The sequence below is a fragment of the Pygoscelis adeliae genome, unplaced genomic scaffold, assembly GCF_000699105.1.
Source record: "Pygoscelis adeliae isolate BGI_AS28 unplaced genomic scaffold, ASM69910v1 Scaffold402, whole genome shotgun sequence".
NCBI lineage: Eukaryota > Metazoa > Chordata > Aves > Sphenisciformes > Spheniscidae > Pygoscelis > Pygoscelis adeliae.
The window spans coordinates 1,191,333-1,210,686 of NW_008824411.1; the positions used below are offsets into that span (position 1 = coordinate 1,191,333).

A 19,354-nucleotide genomic window follows, 5' to 3' on the forward strand; every position below is an offset into this window, starting at 1 on the left:
TTTGACAGAGCAGCTGCTGCTCCAAAATGCAGCATAGAATCATAGAATAGTTTGGGTTGGAAGGGACCTTTAAAGCATGTTCCGTAAGTGTGGTGAGCAAGAACCCACAAACAGGGATCTACAAAGAATATCTAATTATGTGCCATAGGGCATATCGTAAGAAAATTTGTGCACCAGGTAAGGTAGACTTTCATGTAATTTAGTCCAGAAAGCGGACACACACATTAACCTTGTTTTTAACCATGCAAAGCCAGTTATCAGGAAGAAGGTAAAGGAATCCAGAAAGCGGATGCAAAATAAAAAGAGAAAAAAAGGACTTTAAAAAAAAAAAAAGGATAAAAAATGTATTCATAAAGTCTTGATATTGCCAGGAGCTTTGCACTGGCTAATGGCATTTACTCTGCATTCTGTTTATTTATGTAATCAGTTAAGGAGAAGTGGATCTGAACTGAAATTTAGAATGCCCTTTCCCAGTGATTTGAAAGCTGTGTTGGGAAAGAAATTGGTGTGTGAACAAAGGTCAAAACTGTGAAGATTTCACCTTTCTCTACAATCAGTTGAGCAAACCTTTCCAGTCGTAGAGTGATTCATAACTGGGTCCTGAACTAAGGGATTAATTTTAGAGATCTGATCCATTTCCACCGTAAACAAAACTAATGGGAATTTAGGATCCTATGTGGAAGGCAATATTTTAAGTGAGTAGTGTGTTTTTAAATGCTTACCTTTTGCACACAAACATTTTTCCTGAAATCGGTTGACCATGTGTTTTTATTACGACTGAATCCTGAAAGAGCTTGATTTCCCGTTTCTATATGTAGGACTTCTGTCTTTGTGGTGCTTTTCGTTTTAGGCCCTTGATACAGAATTAGGTAAAGTCTCACAAGTCTTCGGTGCCATAGATGCATTGGTTGTGTTTAGACACCTTCTGCACCAGCAGTTCCATCTTTTGGGCATTGAAATTGATTTTTCTCATCTTAGCATTTGAAGATGGAGAGTGCCCTTGCCCATCGCCTGAGAGTGTACAGTGGCTCGAACAGCAGAGGACGTGGAGTCAGCAGATTTTCGGGCACCAGAAATGGCAGCATCAGGAGCATCAGCACGAGTAGACTGTGTTGAGGTAGTTCTCCCAAACTATATTATGAAACCAAACAATTCTGGTATACAAAGGCTGATGGAAGCTGCCTCTTAGTCCAGAATGTTTAACCCAGATGAATATGTTGGCTGGTTTTCTCATATGCTTAACCCAAGTACCATTGTGTACAGCCCTGCATTTTGCACAGCAGTATTTCTGATAGCCATGCAGCCAAGGCAACGGTATGCCTTGTGGACTGACTACTACTAACTTCTCTTTGTCTTAATAACGAGACCATATAAAAGTAACAAAGAACGCTGCTACGACTGACTGAGAGTTTCTGGAGTTATTTAGTCTTCAGAGACTTAATTGCTTTAGGCATCATCCCATGGTCTCTGCTATAGTCTCTGATTTGTGGATTGATACCGCAGATTGTAAAACCCTTAAGTTCTTCAATATAATTAAAAGTGAAATGGATATTTTTTTTGATAGTTAAAGATGAAATAGACATTATTATAGATATTATGTACATTATTTTAGATATTTTCTCTGTTATATATTTCAGTCCATGTGTAACAATATTTTGTATCTCAAAATCGAATTTTTAAACATACTCTGTTATTTTGAAGGCTGGGTAATATATAGATTCAAAACTTTATGACAGATTAATTTATACTTTTGGTCCTTTGCTTTACACCGTACGTTTTCTATTCTAGAAATGATATAAATTATCTTGAGATTCACTGAAAACTAAGACTGAGTTTTCTTTGTAACCATTAAGTTATGTATAAGTAAATAGCTCTTTGTGACTGTATCATGTAATGCTTTAGCCCTGGTTAAGATTTAGCTACTCTGCAACAGGTAGACTATTAACATTAAGTATTAATTTTACAATGTAACTTCCAAACTGATTCAGTAATGAATTTAAAGTTATATTGCAAGGTTTCAAATACTAAAACTGGAAGAGACTCCTGAATGTGACATTTTAACAACTTTGAAATAAAGGTTACTGTGTACAACAAAAGTGTGAGAAAATATTATTTGAAATTAATACAGCAGATAATCCAGTAATGGTAACATACTTGCATTTATTTGCTTTTTGTTTCTTCGGAAAAGAATGGTACCCATTTATCATAAACTCAAATGAAAATGTAATTCTGTATGTTGTTGCACAAGGAAATAGAGTATGTAACCGTTATATCTTTCTCAGTCCTATCTTTGTAGAAGTATGACATACAAGAAGCATGCATTAATTGTGTAGCAGCATTATAGTGCCTCTTTCATTGTATTTATCATTGTGTAAATCTAGTTGTGCCTCTGACACAATTGCTTTTCACTCATGAATTTTTACCTATTAGAGATACTTTTGTTATTTATGAATACAGTTCTTCATATGTAGGAATAATTCAGATGTGATTAGAGGTTTTTTATTGAAGGTTTGGATAAACCTTCATGTAACCACCATCTCCTATCTGTCAGAAAGCTGACCAGGATTTTGATGAGAATACCATGACTTCATTAAAATAATTTATGGCAGTTGACTCATTTGTTTTGCCAGAAACTGTAAATGCAAAGCATTTTCCTGATTATTTGAAGTGTTTACAATGTGTAGATAAGTATCTTCTAAATAAGGCAGCAAAAACAAACATGCAAGAACATGAGAAAGTTATATTAGGCAATACATGTGATTACCGTGAATTATAATTAATACCACTGAATTGTATAATGTGAGTTATAATTTATGGAGTGTGAATGTTTTAAAACTATTGTGAGCAATGTTAATTTTCCACCAAGTATTCAGTAATGTCTCTAAGCTACTCTCTATGCTGGTTTTCATGCATTTGTAGTTTTTTGAGAACAATGTTCCATTACTGTGTTTAAAAATAATTAAAAAAAAGATTCACCTTATTCTGAACTTACCGTGAGGTCCACTTCCATAGCCAAGAACCAGATCTTCCCCATTTAACTCCTGCAGTTACTTATGAATGGAAGAATAGATCCAAATGCGATATGGATAAAGATTTATGTGAAATTTTTGTCTGCAAGTTTTATTAGCACATTAATTATATTACATTACATTACATCATTTAAGCAATGAATATTTAACTGAGCATTACTCATAATTGCATGTTTCCTGTTCCACCTTTATAAAATGACCCCACATAAAAAATATAATGAATCTTTTCATAAGAAAAATATAAGTAATTACATGAAAGAGATAAAAATATCACAAGCTAATGAAAAATCTCATATAATGTTCCATTGGGTACATTTGGCAGTGCGCTTTATCTTTTGATATAGTACCAGCTAACTGACATTAATCTGCCCCCATATAAATGTTACCGTTTCTGAAACTATGTCTCTGACTGTAGAAGTTACACAAAGTAATGTTTAAAAGTTGCCTTTTATGATAAATTTACAGTAGTACAAAACACACCTTTTAAAGTAAAAGCTTTGTTCAAAGGTAGAATACAGTATGAAATACACAAAAATTACTCAATTGTAACAGATTATCATTCATTTAATCTTCGAAGAGTTTCAGAGTTTCACTTTTCAAAATATATAATTCTGTATATGTATAAACAGTAATTATATATGTAGATAACAGAGAAATACTGCTCTTCAGTTTCCAGTTCCAGTTAGGTATTTTCAGTCTTGTGGCTAGGTTTTTTTGAGTACTTTTAACATGGGCATGGGGAGTCATAATCAGTAGAAGCTTTTATTGACTTTAATGCAGAATGATAAAGTCAGAAGTAATACTGCCTGTGAGAGAAAACTTTGTACAAACTATTAAAAATGTATGTCACATTTCCTGGTTTTTTTCCTTGTGAAGGCATTGTACTACATAATGCTTGTCGTTGTATACAGTTAATATTATAACTGAAAAACTTTTAATATCTGCAAATGTAAAGAACTATAAACTTGCAATGCTCACAAGCTGAAATGTGTTTCCTGTGGTAAAAAACCTTTGTGTGGTACTAAGGAGTGAAACCTGCCATCAGGATTTGTTAAAGGAACTTTGGTAATGTTTAAATGCTTTTCACGACTTAATCATTCAGGCTGAGAGTGTGTGCACTACCTGACTGTATAATGAGTGGCTAGTCTTCAGAGGGGTCCAATTGATTTGTTTTAAGCAAAAATATTTTGATTTCCAAAACAGCAACTGGTAAATTGTGGATAAGTAAATGTAATAATTTGTAGAAAACTCTTGAGTCCCGTCATGCAAACACTTACTGGCAGGGAGTGCACACATTAGTGTAAAGAATTCTCATAAAGTTAATGAGATTCTGTATGGTAATAACAGTGTCCGTAGTCATCAAGTTTGCAATTACAAATGTAATTACTTATTCCATTGAGTTCAATTAATTTAAACATTTGTATGCAATATTTACAACTTGTATCTAAATGTCAGAAGTCTAAACTAGATTAACAAATCAATTAAGACACAATGGTGAAAGCTTTAGGAGGAGTAAGTTAGACAAAACAAAAATTTTTAGGGATGTGGGTGTTATTTAAAGAGAAAGGGAGTGTAAGTGAGCTGAGTTGAGTGTGTTGCAGCTTTGTTTATTAAACTTAGCTTTTGTCTGGATGTGTAAAATTTCAGTCAGCTTTTGCAAGACATTTCCAAAGAGAAGCACAGCACCAGAGGGGTTAAAAACATTTTTCACTATTATTTTAATGGAGTTTATAATATGAAATGGAATCATTTTGGGGAGAGTGTGAAGCATTCACTTTATCCAATTGACTTCATTATCTTTCTTCAGCATCCTCATCTGTTGTGCTGGTGGAATGCTTATTGCTTGAATGGCTCCCAGCCTTCCAGATACTCTTGCATACTAAGGACTTACTATTAAAAGATAATATATTTTCATTATTCCTTCTGGTTTTATAGCAAGAATAAATCAAAGTAACGAATACTATAAGAACAAAAATGCAGTAAGAAGCAGGTTGGGAATTGGGGACCGTGAATCAAGATTTATATTACTGAAATGGGGGTCTGTGTAGAGTATATAGAAAGTCAGTTTCTGCTTAAGAATCTGTGTGCTCAATCTTGACTGATCATAGCTATATTGATAAATATTCTTTTGGAACAGTGTCAGATGTAATTCCTCCATGCTCTAGGCTTAAACTACAACATCTTGTTTTGTACTTTGTAGTCAAAAATTAGTTGTTACTTTTTCACTTAATTTTAATTTAGGTGCTATCTTGGAGCTGTGTGGGCAGCTACCATTCATTTTAGCAAACAAGCAAAAAGTATCTGTCGCTTTCCTGTCTCAAAGATATTTGTGAACATTGATCAAGTAGTTTGGAAAATATGTTGGAAAAGAGACATGGAATAGTTGTGGGACAGGAAAGAGAAATATATAAGGAAACCATGTACAACAGTGAACTTGAGTGAGTATGAAATGGGTGAACTATCAGAAATCATTAAAAAGAAAAGTTATCGTGAATTAATCTGCATTAGAGTGACTGTCAGCATAGAAAGATGAAATGATTCTGAAAGTAAACTGTGACTGTTTCTAGATATTTCCAAAAGGCCAAATGATTAGCAGAAATAACATATTTCCTAGGTTTCAAAGACTTGTTAGGAAACTGAGATTATGCAAAATGGGACAAAAAAAGAATGGTAATGAACAAGTAGAAAGATGAACACTTAGAGGAACATTTTAGAAAGCCATGAAGGTTAAAACAAACATACAGTAACACAGAAGGCACTGAAGAAATCAATAATATAGGAATATGTCCTGCAGTGGTATTACCAGTAGTTTGACAGTACTGGTAACAGCAGTTTCAAAGGACTTTAGGACTTGGCATTGCAGTCCCCAAAACTATTGTGTAAATGCATTGGTACATGCATTTTCTGTGTTTGAAAATACTGCAAATTATGTTAGATGAAAGTTAACACCCTAAATATAAAAGACAGCAGGTTCTATTAAAAGGAATTATTCATTTGGTTCAGCGGTGAACTATTTGCCTAAGAGGCCTAGATATATTTGAACAACTTCTCTGTACAGAACATTAATTTCTGTAAAGTGCAGAAGCACATCTGATGCCTGATTTTAATTTGTGACCATAGGATTCATTCCTTGAAGTTATGCTGAATGTTGAAGAAATATAGTAGGTCAGTCAAAGTGTCTGTTTAATTAAAGAAATCTAATAAAGTACATAACTTCTTAAACTTGAGAGAGGAATATTTGTTTATCTACATATTTTTTGATTTTGCTAACATATGTCTAGCAAACAATGCTTCACTTGACTACTGAAGAATGGCAGTTATATTTCTGTGATTTTTTTTTCCTGTTTAGAAAACTAAAAGTAGTTTGCTTGTAATAAATATGCAACGGTGTTCTCTGTCTAGCCCCATCGCAACCTTATTTTTCCATAATTTAAATGTTAAAACAGGTCTCTATTTTTTAGCCATAGCATCTTTGACGATCAGTTTTACTTCTGATACAAATTGCAGAGATAAAATGGTTGATATTTTAGATCCCACCAATTAAGGCTATGCTAATTTTTGGATTAGGATCAACTCTGATTACATTAGGAGGCCTCCAAACTGACTGTTGCAGTTAACGCTAAATTACTTAATTATTTTTATCCTCTTTTTTTACCACCACCACCACCACCAAAATCCATTATGGTGTTTAGAGTATATTGGTCTACAAGGGCTTAAAGAGAAGTTCTGCAGTAGGGGTAATATCCTGTTCCAATTTTGTTCACGGAAACTAAGGCAGTAATTAATTTATTAAATTTGAACTTGATCCGGAACAGGGTAGCCACATTGCCTTTTGGAAGGCATTCTGGCTCAGGCTGTCTCCCAGATCTGTCCAGGAATTGCATGGGGTAGAGCTAACTAGTAGGAGCCAAAACTGTGTGAGGAACCATTTCATGTTTAGACAGCAGTAGGGATGGTGGAGGGCCAGCATGCAGGGTCACTCTCTGGCATGTTACACCACTCGCATAGTCGTAGCTCTTAGGTCCCTGGGAGACTTACCATCTGAAATGCCTTGTTCAGTGCAGAATTTTCATTCAAAGGCCTGGAAGAATATAATCATAATAATTCAGTTTTTTCAAAATGAATGAAATCTTTATGGAATATTTATAAAGTCATTTGGTTTAAATTTAATAACCCTCTAAAATACAAAATAAGGGTATTGAGTGCACTATTTGAAATAATTTACTAACATTTAAATGTCAGCCATTGTAAAAAATCAAGATTGATATATTCAAATGATGAAATCGTTCTTACTCTCTAATGTCATAGTAATTTTGAATACCACTTCCTAATCTTAATTTCATACAAATATGAAATTCTAACATTTTGGAAAGCCCTGAAGTAGCAAATAGTATACATGTATCATGTAGTAAATTAGCTTTAGAAAAAGCTTATTTTTTTCCAGCATGAGCAAAGTTGTACAGTACACAACTGCAGAACATCCATTCCAGTTAAGGAAATCACAGTCCTGCCATCCTTCTAGCATGCTCAGTCCTTCAACTCCTGTTCACAAGTTGCTCAGCAATTTTCCTCTCATTTTGAAAAGATCTTTGCTGCTTTGGGATTACTTCTTTGAGTCAGTGCTTCTGCTGTCATAGGTTCTAAGTATAGTTTTTAGAACTCTGTGTATTTTAAAAAAGTTTGCCTATATTCAGAATTGATAGATTTTAAATGCTTTTAACAGTCATTCCACATACACTGTGATATGTGCCTTTGTCAGTTTAAGCTATACTTGACATAACCAGTTTCTTTCACAGCACAAATTCAGAGATACACCTGGGAGATTTATCCCATTGACTTCGGTAAATTAAGAATTTAATCACGTAATTTTTAGCAATTTCTCACTTTTCCTCTTATTTCACTGTTTCAGTCACCTGAGCCCAAGCAGTAAAAGTGCCTTTTTTGCTGTTATGTAGTGATCAGTCACAGATGTAAATCCAGATTATTCCTCATTTAAAGCCCTTTACTGCATAAAGCATGGTTGATACTAACTTTTGGTTCACTTTCTTACGATACGTTCTTATTTGACTCTTTCTTTTATAATGCTGTGAAGAAGGATAAGCTGCTTTGGTTGATTTTGCTGTCATTTGCACGCAGTCTTTTGCAACAGAGGCTGTGTGAAGCCTTTCTTGCCCTCAGAGGAGCTGCTGCCTGAAAAGGGGCTCTCAGGGAATCACCCACCAGCAAAGTATGACACCGTGCTCCCATCCACACGCGGTGTTGTGGATCACACCATCTCCCTGCCATGCTCCTGTGCCATGAACTGCACAGAGAGAGGAACACTTGCCTAGATGTGCTTTGCAGCAGATCAAAGGCTTGACTCTCAGATTGGTCATTTAATTAAAAATCTGTATTCTGTTGTTTATGTGCTTACAATGATAGAGTTTTCATAAGCTACTGGCAGACAGCGAGTGTCACTAAATACCACTGCTTATGGGTGTGACAGTTTGTTTACTTACTACTAAAATGGAAGCCATGTTTCAGGTCACCCGTACTACAACCCAAAGAGGAGGGGACCCCATCAGCTCAGTGCATTCTGTAAAACCAACACAAGTACTCAAAACAAGCCTCATCTAAGCTTTATTTGTTTAGATGCTGATCCTTACACAAAAGTGCTTTTGCATCGTGACTGTAGTTAGGCACAGTTTTAGGGAGGTAACAACCATACTTTGTACTTCCGCTGTGAAGAGCCAGAACACTTTCTAGTGGTTTATAAAGAAGTTAATAACAAATGTATAAATCTGTATCAAAAAATGTCACAATTTATATTACCTTCAAATGCTTATAAATATAACATAGGTCATTTTCCTGGAGCAACTATGCAAAATTATACCAAGATTACTAAAGTAATTGTTGCTAGCTTTTTAGTTCAAGTACTTCAGCTCATGTCTTAAAGATGGAGTATATTGTTCTCATTTGTATCAGCATCCGTCTGATGTAATTCTTTTCGCAATAACAGTATCATTTGAGCTTTATTTTTATCTAAACAAAATTTGACTGACATTTTGCAAGTAAAAAATTAATCTTAGATATCTCCTAATCTGTTACAGGTCAATGCACAAACTGACTCAACTGGAGAGACTTGATCTGGGCAATAATGAATTCTCTGAGCTGGTAAGAAGTGCGCCATTTTTTAACAGAAAGTCTGTGTGCTTTGGATGCTCTGTGTATGGGGCATTAAACTTTTTCTTAAAAGGCATTATTGTATTATGGCCACATGCCACGGTCACATTTCCTTGTAGAATAGAAGATTGATCATAGTTCATGAGGTGAATGTTGATAATACAACATGCTTCATCTACATCAGGCTTCTGTGATTCAGATCAAGATCACAGGTGATTCTCACTCTCAGCTGGTTGCTACTGCTGGAATACTTCAATGTGGGATGAATTGTTGATCTCAGTATAAATACTTGCATCAACTATGTATTAATTTCTTAATATCTATCATTATATCCTGCAAATGTTAGCAATTGGTATTAACAGAAGTAAATTTTGGACTCCAGAAGTGGCTTCTGTCCCTAGCTCACCTCTAAGATGAGAATTAGGTTCCCTGAGGTTTAATAGCTTTTGGGAATTTTCTCTAGTATCAGTATAGAAAATAATCAAGTTGCTGTTCCCTTTAGGTATGTTTCTACTACATCTATAGGAATTGACACTTCTCAGAAACAATATGAGGGTGTTTAAACTGTGTTTTAAATTTAGCTTGTTTTTAAGGAGAGCTCACTGACTTCATCCTGCAGGAACTGTAAATACGTCAAGAGAAGCAAAACTTAGAAAAACTGCTGCCTCATCCTTTTTGAGACCTATCACTGCTAGGGCAATTTGGGAGGCCCTGTGTGTTTGCAGGACAACAATTTAATACTGTGACACTCACTGTTGCACTGGTGGCGAAATAAATGTCTGCGTGTGCCTTATCCACCAACAGCCTGTCCAGTGACTGTTAAACCCTGTGAGCTGAACCACCTTTCCTCCAGAGTCATAGAAGAACAATCTGTAAAAATAGTGCTGCTGAATCAGGGCTTACAATTTTATGAGGGTGATATTTTCTGTAGCTTTAATTAAAATTAAGATAATTTCACTTTAAACAAATTGTGAAATGTCATCTAGTAGGAGAAAGATGTAGCAAAGAGTCTACAACTGGTTTATAGACGGTGCGCTATCTTCTACCATTATGGTTATAATCCTGTTAATGTTTACTGATTTATACTGCTGTGTAGGAGAAAATAGATGGTTTTAACTCAGATTTTTAATTAAACCTAGAAATCTTTTGCATAGATAAATAGAATAAAATTTTCAGAAGTGGTATTTGGAATTTTGATCAAAAGAAATATATATATATATATATATATATGCTTCCTGAATTCAGAGTGTGTCTTTTTGGGGGGTGAGTTGGGGGTGGTTTGATTTTGTAGTCTTTGTTTTAAATGACTTCAACATCATTCTGCGTTTTTGCATTGTAGCATACTGTCCCCCAAGAACGATAAATCAGGAATCCAGTGGTCCCATACTGCTATTAGGACCAGACTCCCAGCATTGACTAATTTTTCAGGAAGCTGGTCCAAAAATGTATGAACTAGAATCAAATGCCAGAAGCAAAATGGGTGAAAAGGCAAGGGAACAGCATGAATCTGCAGACATGTCATAGGAAAAGTGGTACTAGTTTAAATCAAGATCTCCTGGAAAAAAGGATCGAAAGGTCCTCTTTTCATGGATTCTGAAAATCTGATTTGGGTTGCTTCTTGCTGGGGAAAAATACTGCCTAGAACTGTGGTGGTGTGGAAGAGCTTAATTTCTTTGACAGTCCATCCCTGGACTATTGAAGTCCCTCCCTTTGCACTGGGAGACTGTGCTCTTCATACAGACAATCTGGAGCAATAGGCATGGGGTTGAGAATAAAGGCAGTTGCAAAAATGAAGTAATTCTGTTCATTCATTTTCTGGAAACAAGATTGTACAAATCATGACATAGGTATGTGCCTAAAATAGAAATTGTCACGTCTTAAATAGCAGCCATATTCAGGTGACTTAATGTAATCAAGGAAGGGAATAGGTAATCTGTGTCACGGGTCTCCAGGAAAACTGGAGCATTAAATCACAAGGTATGGATCAAGGATTTGAAATCTCTCCATCTTTGAAGTGTCAAAAAATGGCACTGGACAAGTGAGCAGCAGCAATTGTAGTACCTTTGCCTGAAAGGAGGGGGAAGGCTGGTGTAGTTCTTTCCAGAGTTTCAGGACTCCACTGTCAGCAGCAAGGCTTTAGAAGAAATTTTGAAAGGAAATAGTTAAAGGTAGGGAGAGAAGGAAAAGGAAAAGGAAGAGGATAAAATGTAATATACTTTTACTGAAGATTAATGTCAGTCTTCGATTCAGACTTGATACTAGGAAACATTTCTTTACCGAGAGGGTGGTCGAACAGGCTTCCTGGAGAGGTGGTCGATGCCCCAAGCCTGTCAGTGTTTAAGAGGCATTTAGTATTCTATTCTATTCTATTCTATTCTATTCTATTCTATTCTATTCTATTCTAATTGTGGCAATCTATGTGGAAAATGAAATTATTCTCCAAAAATGTGTCAGCAGAAGCATTTCTAACAGAGACAAATAATAAGTTTTTGATACCACTTATCAAAACATTTGTGAGATCTCATCTGAATTATGGTATACCATACTCCATACTCAAGAAATTTCAAATCAAACTGTAATATGTACAACATAGGAGTAGGCTGTTGCCTTTGAGAAGGGCGTCTGTCTAATGAGAGGAATTTAAAAGAAAATTAAAGTTGAGAGGGGAAATTATGATTATCTATAATAACCTTAGTCAGTGAACACTCTGGAGGAATAAAGAACCATTAATCATTACAGGAACAAATAGTGTAAAATGACCATTAATTAATTTAGCCTGGAAATTAGAAGTGGTTTTAACCACTGAAGGACAACAAAATTTCAATAGAATTAGCCAAGGCAAAATAAATTACCTTCAAAATATTGACTAATCATTTTTTAATAGAAACGCATTATGTGACAACATGGAAAACTGAGAGATTGAGCTCTCCAGATTAGCAGGTTCTTTCTTATCCAATGATGCATCCAGGAGCTTCTCCCGTAACGTACTATGTGACCTGGGCAACTGGGAAATCGTATTTCTTATGGGAATTACAACATTCCAAGGAACTTAGACCACAGGAGATAATTAGAGATCTCTCTTAAGGTCCTGTGATGCTAGACAGATACATTTGTTTCTAGCTGTGTTGAAATAATTCCAGTGAAATAGTACTACAGACTTTTAAAATGCTGGAATCTGATTTAGTCAGAACCAAATGAAATGTTTAATATCAGTTTCTGGCAGACTTTGAAAAAAATGTCTACAACTTTACAGAGCTAAGGCAAATTGAAGTCTTGTTTTACCTGTGAAAATAGTCTTTCATGAAAAAGAAAAATACTGCTTAGGCTGAAACATGGAAATATTTGAGACCTGATAATTCTTGATTTTCACAGCTGTAATGAATGAGAAATGATTTGGGGAATTGCCTTTTTCAGTTTCACTAGTATCCTGTAGTGTTGAAAAGAATAGAACATCTTAGATTAAAGCTTACTATTGTGATTTTAAGGCTTGATCATTGCACTCCACTATTTTAACTACTGTATATGACAATTGCAGACATTAAATCATACATAAATGCAGTATATCCAGGAAAGTGTTCAGCAATATGCCTCTGTTAAGCTATTTTTAAGACAGAGTTTAGCATGTGCTGCAAGATGAGATTTGGTCTTTCTTTTCAGTGCATTGTTTCTGAAGCTCCACAATTCTCACTTCTCTTATTTGCCTTGTTCACCAATTGCATACTGCCAGTGAACTGTTTAGAACAAGAACTTCTAAGGAGTTATTTGTATTAATGTCCAAAGGGTTCTTAAATTTTACAAGGTTTGAAAAAGAGCAACAGTGGTTAAATTAAATGAAATGAGCATACTGTTCATGTCATTAACTATCTGAAAGTCTGATGCGGGTTATAAAAAGAAAAAAAGGTGAAGAGGGAATCTTTTTTTTGATAAAATATTGATTTATATTTAACTACAAAAAAATACTGATTTATTTAACTGTCCATAATACTATATTCTTTTCCTCAGCCTGAGGTTCTCGAACAAATACAAAATCTAAAGGAATTGTGGATGGACAATAATTCTTTGCAAATACTACCTGGGGTATGAACATTTATTTTATGTAATCAAAATTACTGTGTGATATAGTGAACTATTTACCTTGCAGTAAATAAATGTGCATTTTCTTGAATGAGTACATATTCCTAGTTTATATAGTCATTAATTATTATCAAGAAATAAAAGCTGCAGCATAGCCATTCATATGAAAACCTTTTAAATGTTGTGTTATCACATGATAGTGTCTAAATGGGGATGTGCCTGTTTTATTTAAGCGTTGCGTAGTTTTCATTGTGAGAGGAAATTATTTCCTATTGTCTTCTCAGTCACCATGCATTAACTAGCAGTTTTATAAAAACCCACGTGAGTTTTAAAAAGGAAGAGGAAATATTAAATAATCTAAATAAACTTAAAAATAGCAGATGGTATGTACAGATTCAACTATACTAAAAGCAATTCTGAGGCAGCGAAATGAAGATATATTCCTCTAGAAAGCACTCCATTTAGAAATGGAACAAAAAATATTTTAAAATCTAAACATTAGGATCATGGTTATGTATTAGTGCTGTTTCTGAGTTGTTGCTACCCCACAGTAGAACTTTAATTTTCAATTTTTATTGCCATAAATTATTTGAGATTGTCACTCTAAAATACCTACACTGGTTATGATGTGAGAAAGTGGATCCCCATCATTAGCATTTTATCACACAGGTGACAGATCGTATGTTTCACACAATAATGCTCTTCATTGCTGCAGAGAAAATTTAGAACTAGATCTAGCACAAACTTGTCTAGATGTTGGAAGAAGAAGAGTAAGTACTTCCTCTTTCAGCTTTGAACATTCATTAGTCAAAATTCAATTTTTTGCATTGAGCAATGACTGATTTTTGTCTTAAATGGATTACATTCATTTTTTATTTTGTGTTAAGCATGATGTTTGCACAGAAAATGGTCATTTTCAGTCCCTGTCCAAATATCCACTTTTTGAGTGCTTTGTTAGTGAAAAGAACCACTAACAAGTGGTTGAAACCACTTCTTGATACTGAAACCAGCTGGAGATCAGGAACAGAAATATTGCAGTATTGTTGCTGCAGTGTAACTGAGTAGAAGAAGTATCAGATATACAAGAGAATGTGGGCACAAACACTTTAACCATTACTCTGTTTCTTTTCTGTTCACAATTAAATTGGTTAATATATCCAGTGCTAAAATATGTTCCAAACACAGTCCTCCTCATAATCCCTGGAGAGGGTATTTAGAGTTGAAGATGTTCAATAGATCGTGGAACTGAATCCCAAGGAGCGTAATTATTTTCAGTGAATAATTCATGTTTCCTGACTCTGATTATAGTAGAACCTAGATGATGTTTTGTGAAAGTCTTCTCCAAAACAAGAGGTTTAAAACAGTTAAGATTAGCTTTACATTTTGACTTTTAAAAATAGAAAGGAAATACCAACTGGTAATTGATTTTAAGATTTAGAGATTTGCCAGGTTTCCAATGTTAATAATTCAGTTTTTAAAAAAGTAGTCTGTGCTAGAAACAAAGATTGTATTCAACTATTAATATGGGTAGAGTGGCAAAGGTTGGGGTGAAAGGGAGATTTCCCCATTATACAACAACTCAGATATGATTAAAGATAACATGAAACTGCCTCCTTAGAAGCAGAGAGCAGATCTCAGCAAGGTAAGAGATGAAAAGCAAGCTATATTCATATTCTTTCGAAAGTATGTGTAGATGAAGCTGTCTAAAACTATTTTCCTTTTTCATGTGTACAGTAAATGACCACTAAAAGTATATGTAAATAACTAAAAACCCCATTCCCATGAACTTTTATAGAATCCATACACTTCACAAGCGATTCCCATGGCTTTCCCAAAATCCATAAAGGAAGTTCCCACATAGGCCATGAATGTTTATTGGTTTGGTTTGAAACAGTATTTCTGTGGATGCACAGTATTGCAACCACATGGTAGATCTCCATAACAGTATTGTGCTGCCTTGTCTCACTCCTGCTGTGTAATCCTCCAGTCTGTATCATAGCTCTGCCACTGGGTCATAGATCCAGGTCGTTTACTCTAGACCCAGCAGTGATACCTCTTTGCTGTTCCACTTGTAGGTTTTAGTTTAAGGAAAATAACAGCATCTTTTTTGTGGATTTTCTTGGTGAAATTTCATGTCTAGAATGAAGTGACCTTCTTGTGATAACGGATCAAGAAGCAGGTTGCTTCTACAGGCTTCAAACGCTTACACGCTACGCAGATTTTCCAAGGAATTAGGGAAGAATTCCTATCGTGTTGCTCATTGATGTTATAGCTGCAGTTAAGCGCTGTATTCACAAAAGTGTACTATTGGGATTAACTGCTCATAATTGAACTATGAATATCTAAAGTCTTAATGTTAGATTTTATAAAATTCAGAGAATCAGTTTGACACAGAAAAGCTTTACCTGCATGTCTAGCCTCAGTGACCTTAAGGACTGCCGTTATGAGTAGATGTGAATTGTGAGTAAATGTCCCTTGGATCTGTGTCCAGCTGAAGAAATAATACAGCTGTATGACTGAGAACTCAAACTTTCAGCAGATTTAATGAATCTGGAACACATTAATTAGCTTGGTATGAGTAATTTAGTTTGCTACAGTTCCTTTTGCAGTTACCTGAAGAGGAAGGCTATTAGACCACTACTGATATTGCTTCAGTGAAATAATGCTTGTAAAAAGGATGCTGAGATAACTGAATATAAGCCTGTATTACTATTGTTTGTCTTTAATTAAACTTAGAAACTGGCGTGCAGTATATATCTGTTCAAGTAACACTTTGTAACATGCTATTAAGTCTATAGGGAAGTTAAAACAGCTCGTGTACCTGGATGTGTCAAAAAACAGGATAGAAACTGTTGATTTGGACATATCAGGATGTGAAGGACTTGAAGATCTCCTGTTGTCATCCAATATGTTGCAGCAATTGCCAGACTCCATAGGTGAGAAAAGCTCAGGATTTCTTGTAATCTTTTACAGTTGAGGATTTCATTTATATCTTTTTTTGGTTATGATGAGACTTTATAATAGCTGGAACAAGACCTGCCATTAAATTCCAAAGGACTTTGAAACACCTGTGACTGGACAGTCCATGAAGACCATTTTGTAAAGTCAGGAAAAAAAATCCATGGTTAGAAGGTATTGATTATTTTGATTCGCTATTTTAAAGAAAATAAGCAAAGAAAGATAAAATTGATCTGATCTAAATTTGAAAGTAAGTATAATAGTGATTATGTTAATAGTGTTAAACTCTTGAAAGAAATTGCTACTCTTCGTTTCCGTAGTGCAATTCCATATAAGAGCATTAAACAAAGAAATAGTTCAAACTATTAATTTTCTTTTTTGACTGTATTGCATGCATAGAATTTCTGAATTATTTAGAATATATAGAAATTCTGGAAGATAAGTTGTTGTAGGTATATCACTCTATACATCTGGATAATTCATTTCAGTCTTGATCCCTTATATTTTCTTTGGAAACACTTGAGGTCTTTCATCTCTTTATTGCTTCCAGCCAATGAGCCCACTGTATCATCATCATCTTTTCACTTTCCTAAGTGTGTCCCTTTGAACATGGAACTGTTAAATTCCCCAATTTTAAATCAACTCAGCCAAGACTCCAAAATGTATTGCTAACTAATAATACTGCGCTGCATGAATGTTACTAGATGTCTTTTACAGCTATTTTCCATTTTGGTCTTCTACATCTCACCATAAATTCTAGAATTTTTACTTTTTGTGGTTTTCTGATATGCATATGCAGATTGATTTTTAGAGGGCATTTAGCTGCTGTACAAAAGGAATAAATGTTTACATTTTGAATTATACATTCTTGCAATTAGATATATTCAGTTCTCATTTTCGAATTCCTATTACTGAATGGTAATAGATTTAACAGAAGTAAAGCAAACCCAATCATTTTAATACTGCATTTTCCAATGAAAGCTTGCTGAAATTCATTTTGGTGGAACGTTTTCCTCTTAAAAGAAAATTTTGGCGAAACCTAGATGTTTCTTGGAACATGTTGATTTTGAAAAAGTTTTCAACAAAAATGTTCTGCAATTGAAACGAGTAGTGTTTCTAGTATTCCTTTTAATTACACTTTTCATTTGCTTCAGCTTTCATATTATGGCACATTCAGTTTAACATTTTTCTCTGTATTAGTGATTAATTTATATTATTCCCAGCATTAATTACAAATAATAATTTAAAAAATGCTATTTCAATATATGCAGAATTTTTTTCAAGGAAAAAACAGATTTTGAAATGTTAAGAACTTGCAGGAGGTGGATATCTGTTTCTAGCACTGTAACACAATACTTTTCCCATTTTTTCTGTCTTTTTTATTGTTTTCTGCTGTTACACACTGGTAAAGCAGAAGTTCCATTCCCGTCTTGGTAAATGTTACGCAGTTATGCATCTGCTTACACTAAGATATATAATAATTCTTTTAACGATAAGAATTAACAGCATATACAAATGCATTCAGGATTGATTCTGGTTTTCAGTCTGATTGTGGTTTTCTGTCTATACCTACATATTGTGAAGCTTTATAAATGTAGCATTTACTTTAGCTAATTCACCTAATGTCCTGTTATGACCTGAACACCTTTTAATCAAGGCAACAGGACTTGAATTCAATTGAAACATTAATAGATAAGTAGAAATACTGCTCTTCCTACAGATAGGTACTATTCTTTTTTCTGTTACTTTTTTTTCAAGACTCTAGAAATACACTTAATATTTTACTTGCAGTTCAGCTTAACATTTAATCAGTGCTTCATTTTGATGAAACATATTTTCAATGGGACAAGAACGTGTCTGTGTACTGTCCTACATACAGATGTTTTCTAAAATCTAGATGAAAGTTATTCAGTGTTAGAAATCATTGTTTGTTTAAGGATATGGGAGATTACAGAACGTAAAACAGATTAATGTGAAATATTTTTCTATTACTTCTTCCTTACCTGTTTTGTAGGACTGTTGAAAAGGCTTACAACTTTAAAAGTAGATGATAATCAGCTTACAATTCTGCCAAATGCAATTGGAAAGTGAGTATAAATCTCATGATTTTCAATATTAAGTAAAATGTGTTTTCCCTTCTGCTTGCGGAATGTGGGTTTTTTAAAATAAAAAATGAGACAAAGATGTACTGAATTATAAAATAATTTCAAATTGTGTGCCTAACACCCAGCTTATAACATTTAAATTTGGAGCAACACTATTACTTCTGTGGACTCATATTGGTGTAAGTGATAAGAAGATGAAATGTATCACATTTTCCAAGAAAAAGAACAAAGATATTTTTCTGCATGAATCACTTGCAATTTAGATGATTAGAGCAGCAAAAGTAGAAGAAATAGAAGTATTTGGGGGGAATACGTCTGTTTCCATAGCAACAGCCTGTACTTGATGCTGAAAAGAAAATGGCTGTAAACCTCATATGTAGGAAGATTTCTTAAAATATTGAAGTAGCATAAATGAAAAAGTCATGACAATTTCATAGGTGCATACATCAAAATGTGAAAGCATCATATAAGTAATCTTATTATGAAAAGCACTAATGATGCCCTTTAGCTGTCATTTTGTCAGATATTACATGATCACTGGTGCAAAATTCTGTCTTGTACTGCTGTGTGTCTTGAGTTTATTGCTAAATGAAATCTGCAATTTATTGTAAAATTCAAGGCAGATGCAAACCTGTCTCCAAGTATGGAAATAGGTGATTCTTTATATTGTTTCTCACTATACATATTCCTTTCTAGCAGAAGATATCTTTAACATTGATATTTTTGTAGAATGCCTCTTCCTCTACATATTTTACTTCTGAAATGCTATATAAACTGATACTTGGAAAAAATTTCAGGATACATGGTCCCCGGCTGCCTTCTACAGCTATAGCTCTAGTGTTTTCATCATCCTCCTTGCACCAGTGGTAATATTCATGCAGAAGAAACAGTTCAGCCTAACTAATAATTGTCTAGTGTGACTGAACACATGGTTATGCCATTTATACGAGTTCTGTACTGTCAGCATGAAACATTGGGAATGGGGCATCTGTGCACTTAGACTCTGTGCCTTTGCTCTCAGTGCAA

At 34.4% G+C, this 19,354-nt stretch overlaps 1 protein-coding gene across 1 annotated transcript in view; it reads left to right on the forward strand.

Moving 5' to 3' along the window:
* LRRC7 (leucine rich repeat containing 7) overlaps positions 1-19,354 on the forward strand; it is a 109,090-nt gene that overhangs the window by 30,567 nt on the left and 59,169 nt on the right. Inside the window, exons 6-9 of the mRNA XM_009320659.1 lie at positions 9,119-9,182; positions 13,194-13,268; positions 16,057-16,201; positions 18,238-18,310. Coding sequence (XP_009318934.1) covers positions 9,119-9,182; positions 13,194-13,268; positions 16,057-16,201; positions 18,238-18,310 — 357 coding nt within the window. The remainder of the gene's footprint in view (positions 1-9,118; positions 9,183-13,193; positions 13,269-16,056; positions 16,202-18,237; positions 18,311-19,354) is intronic.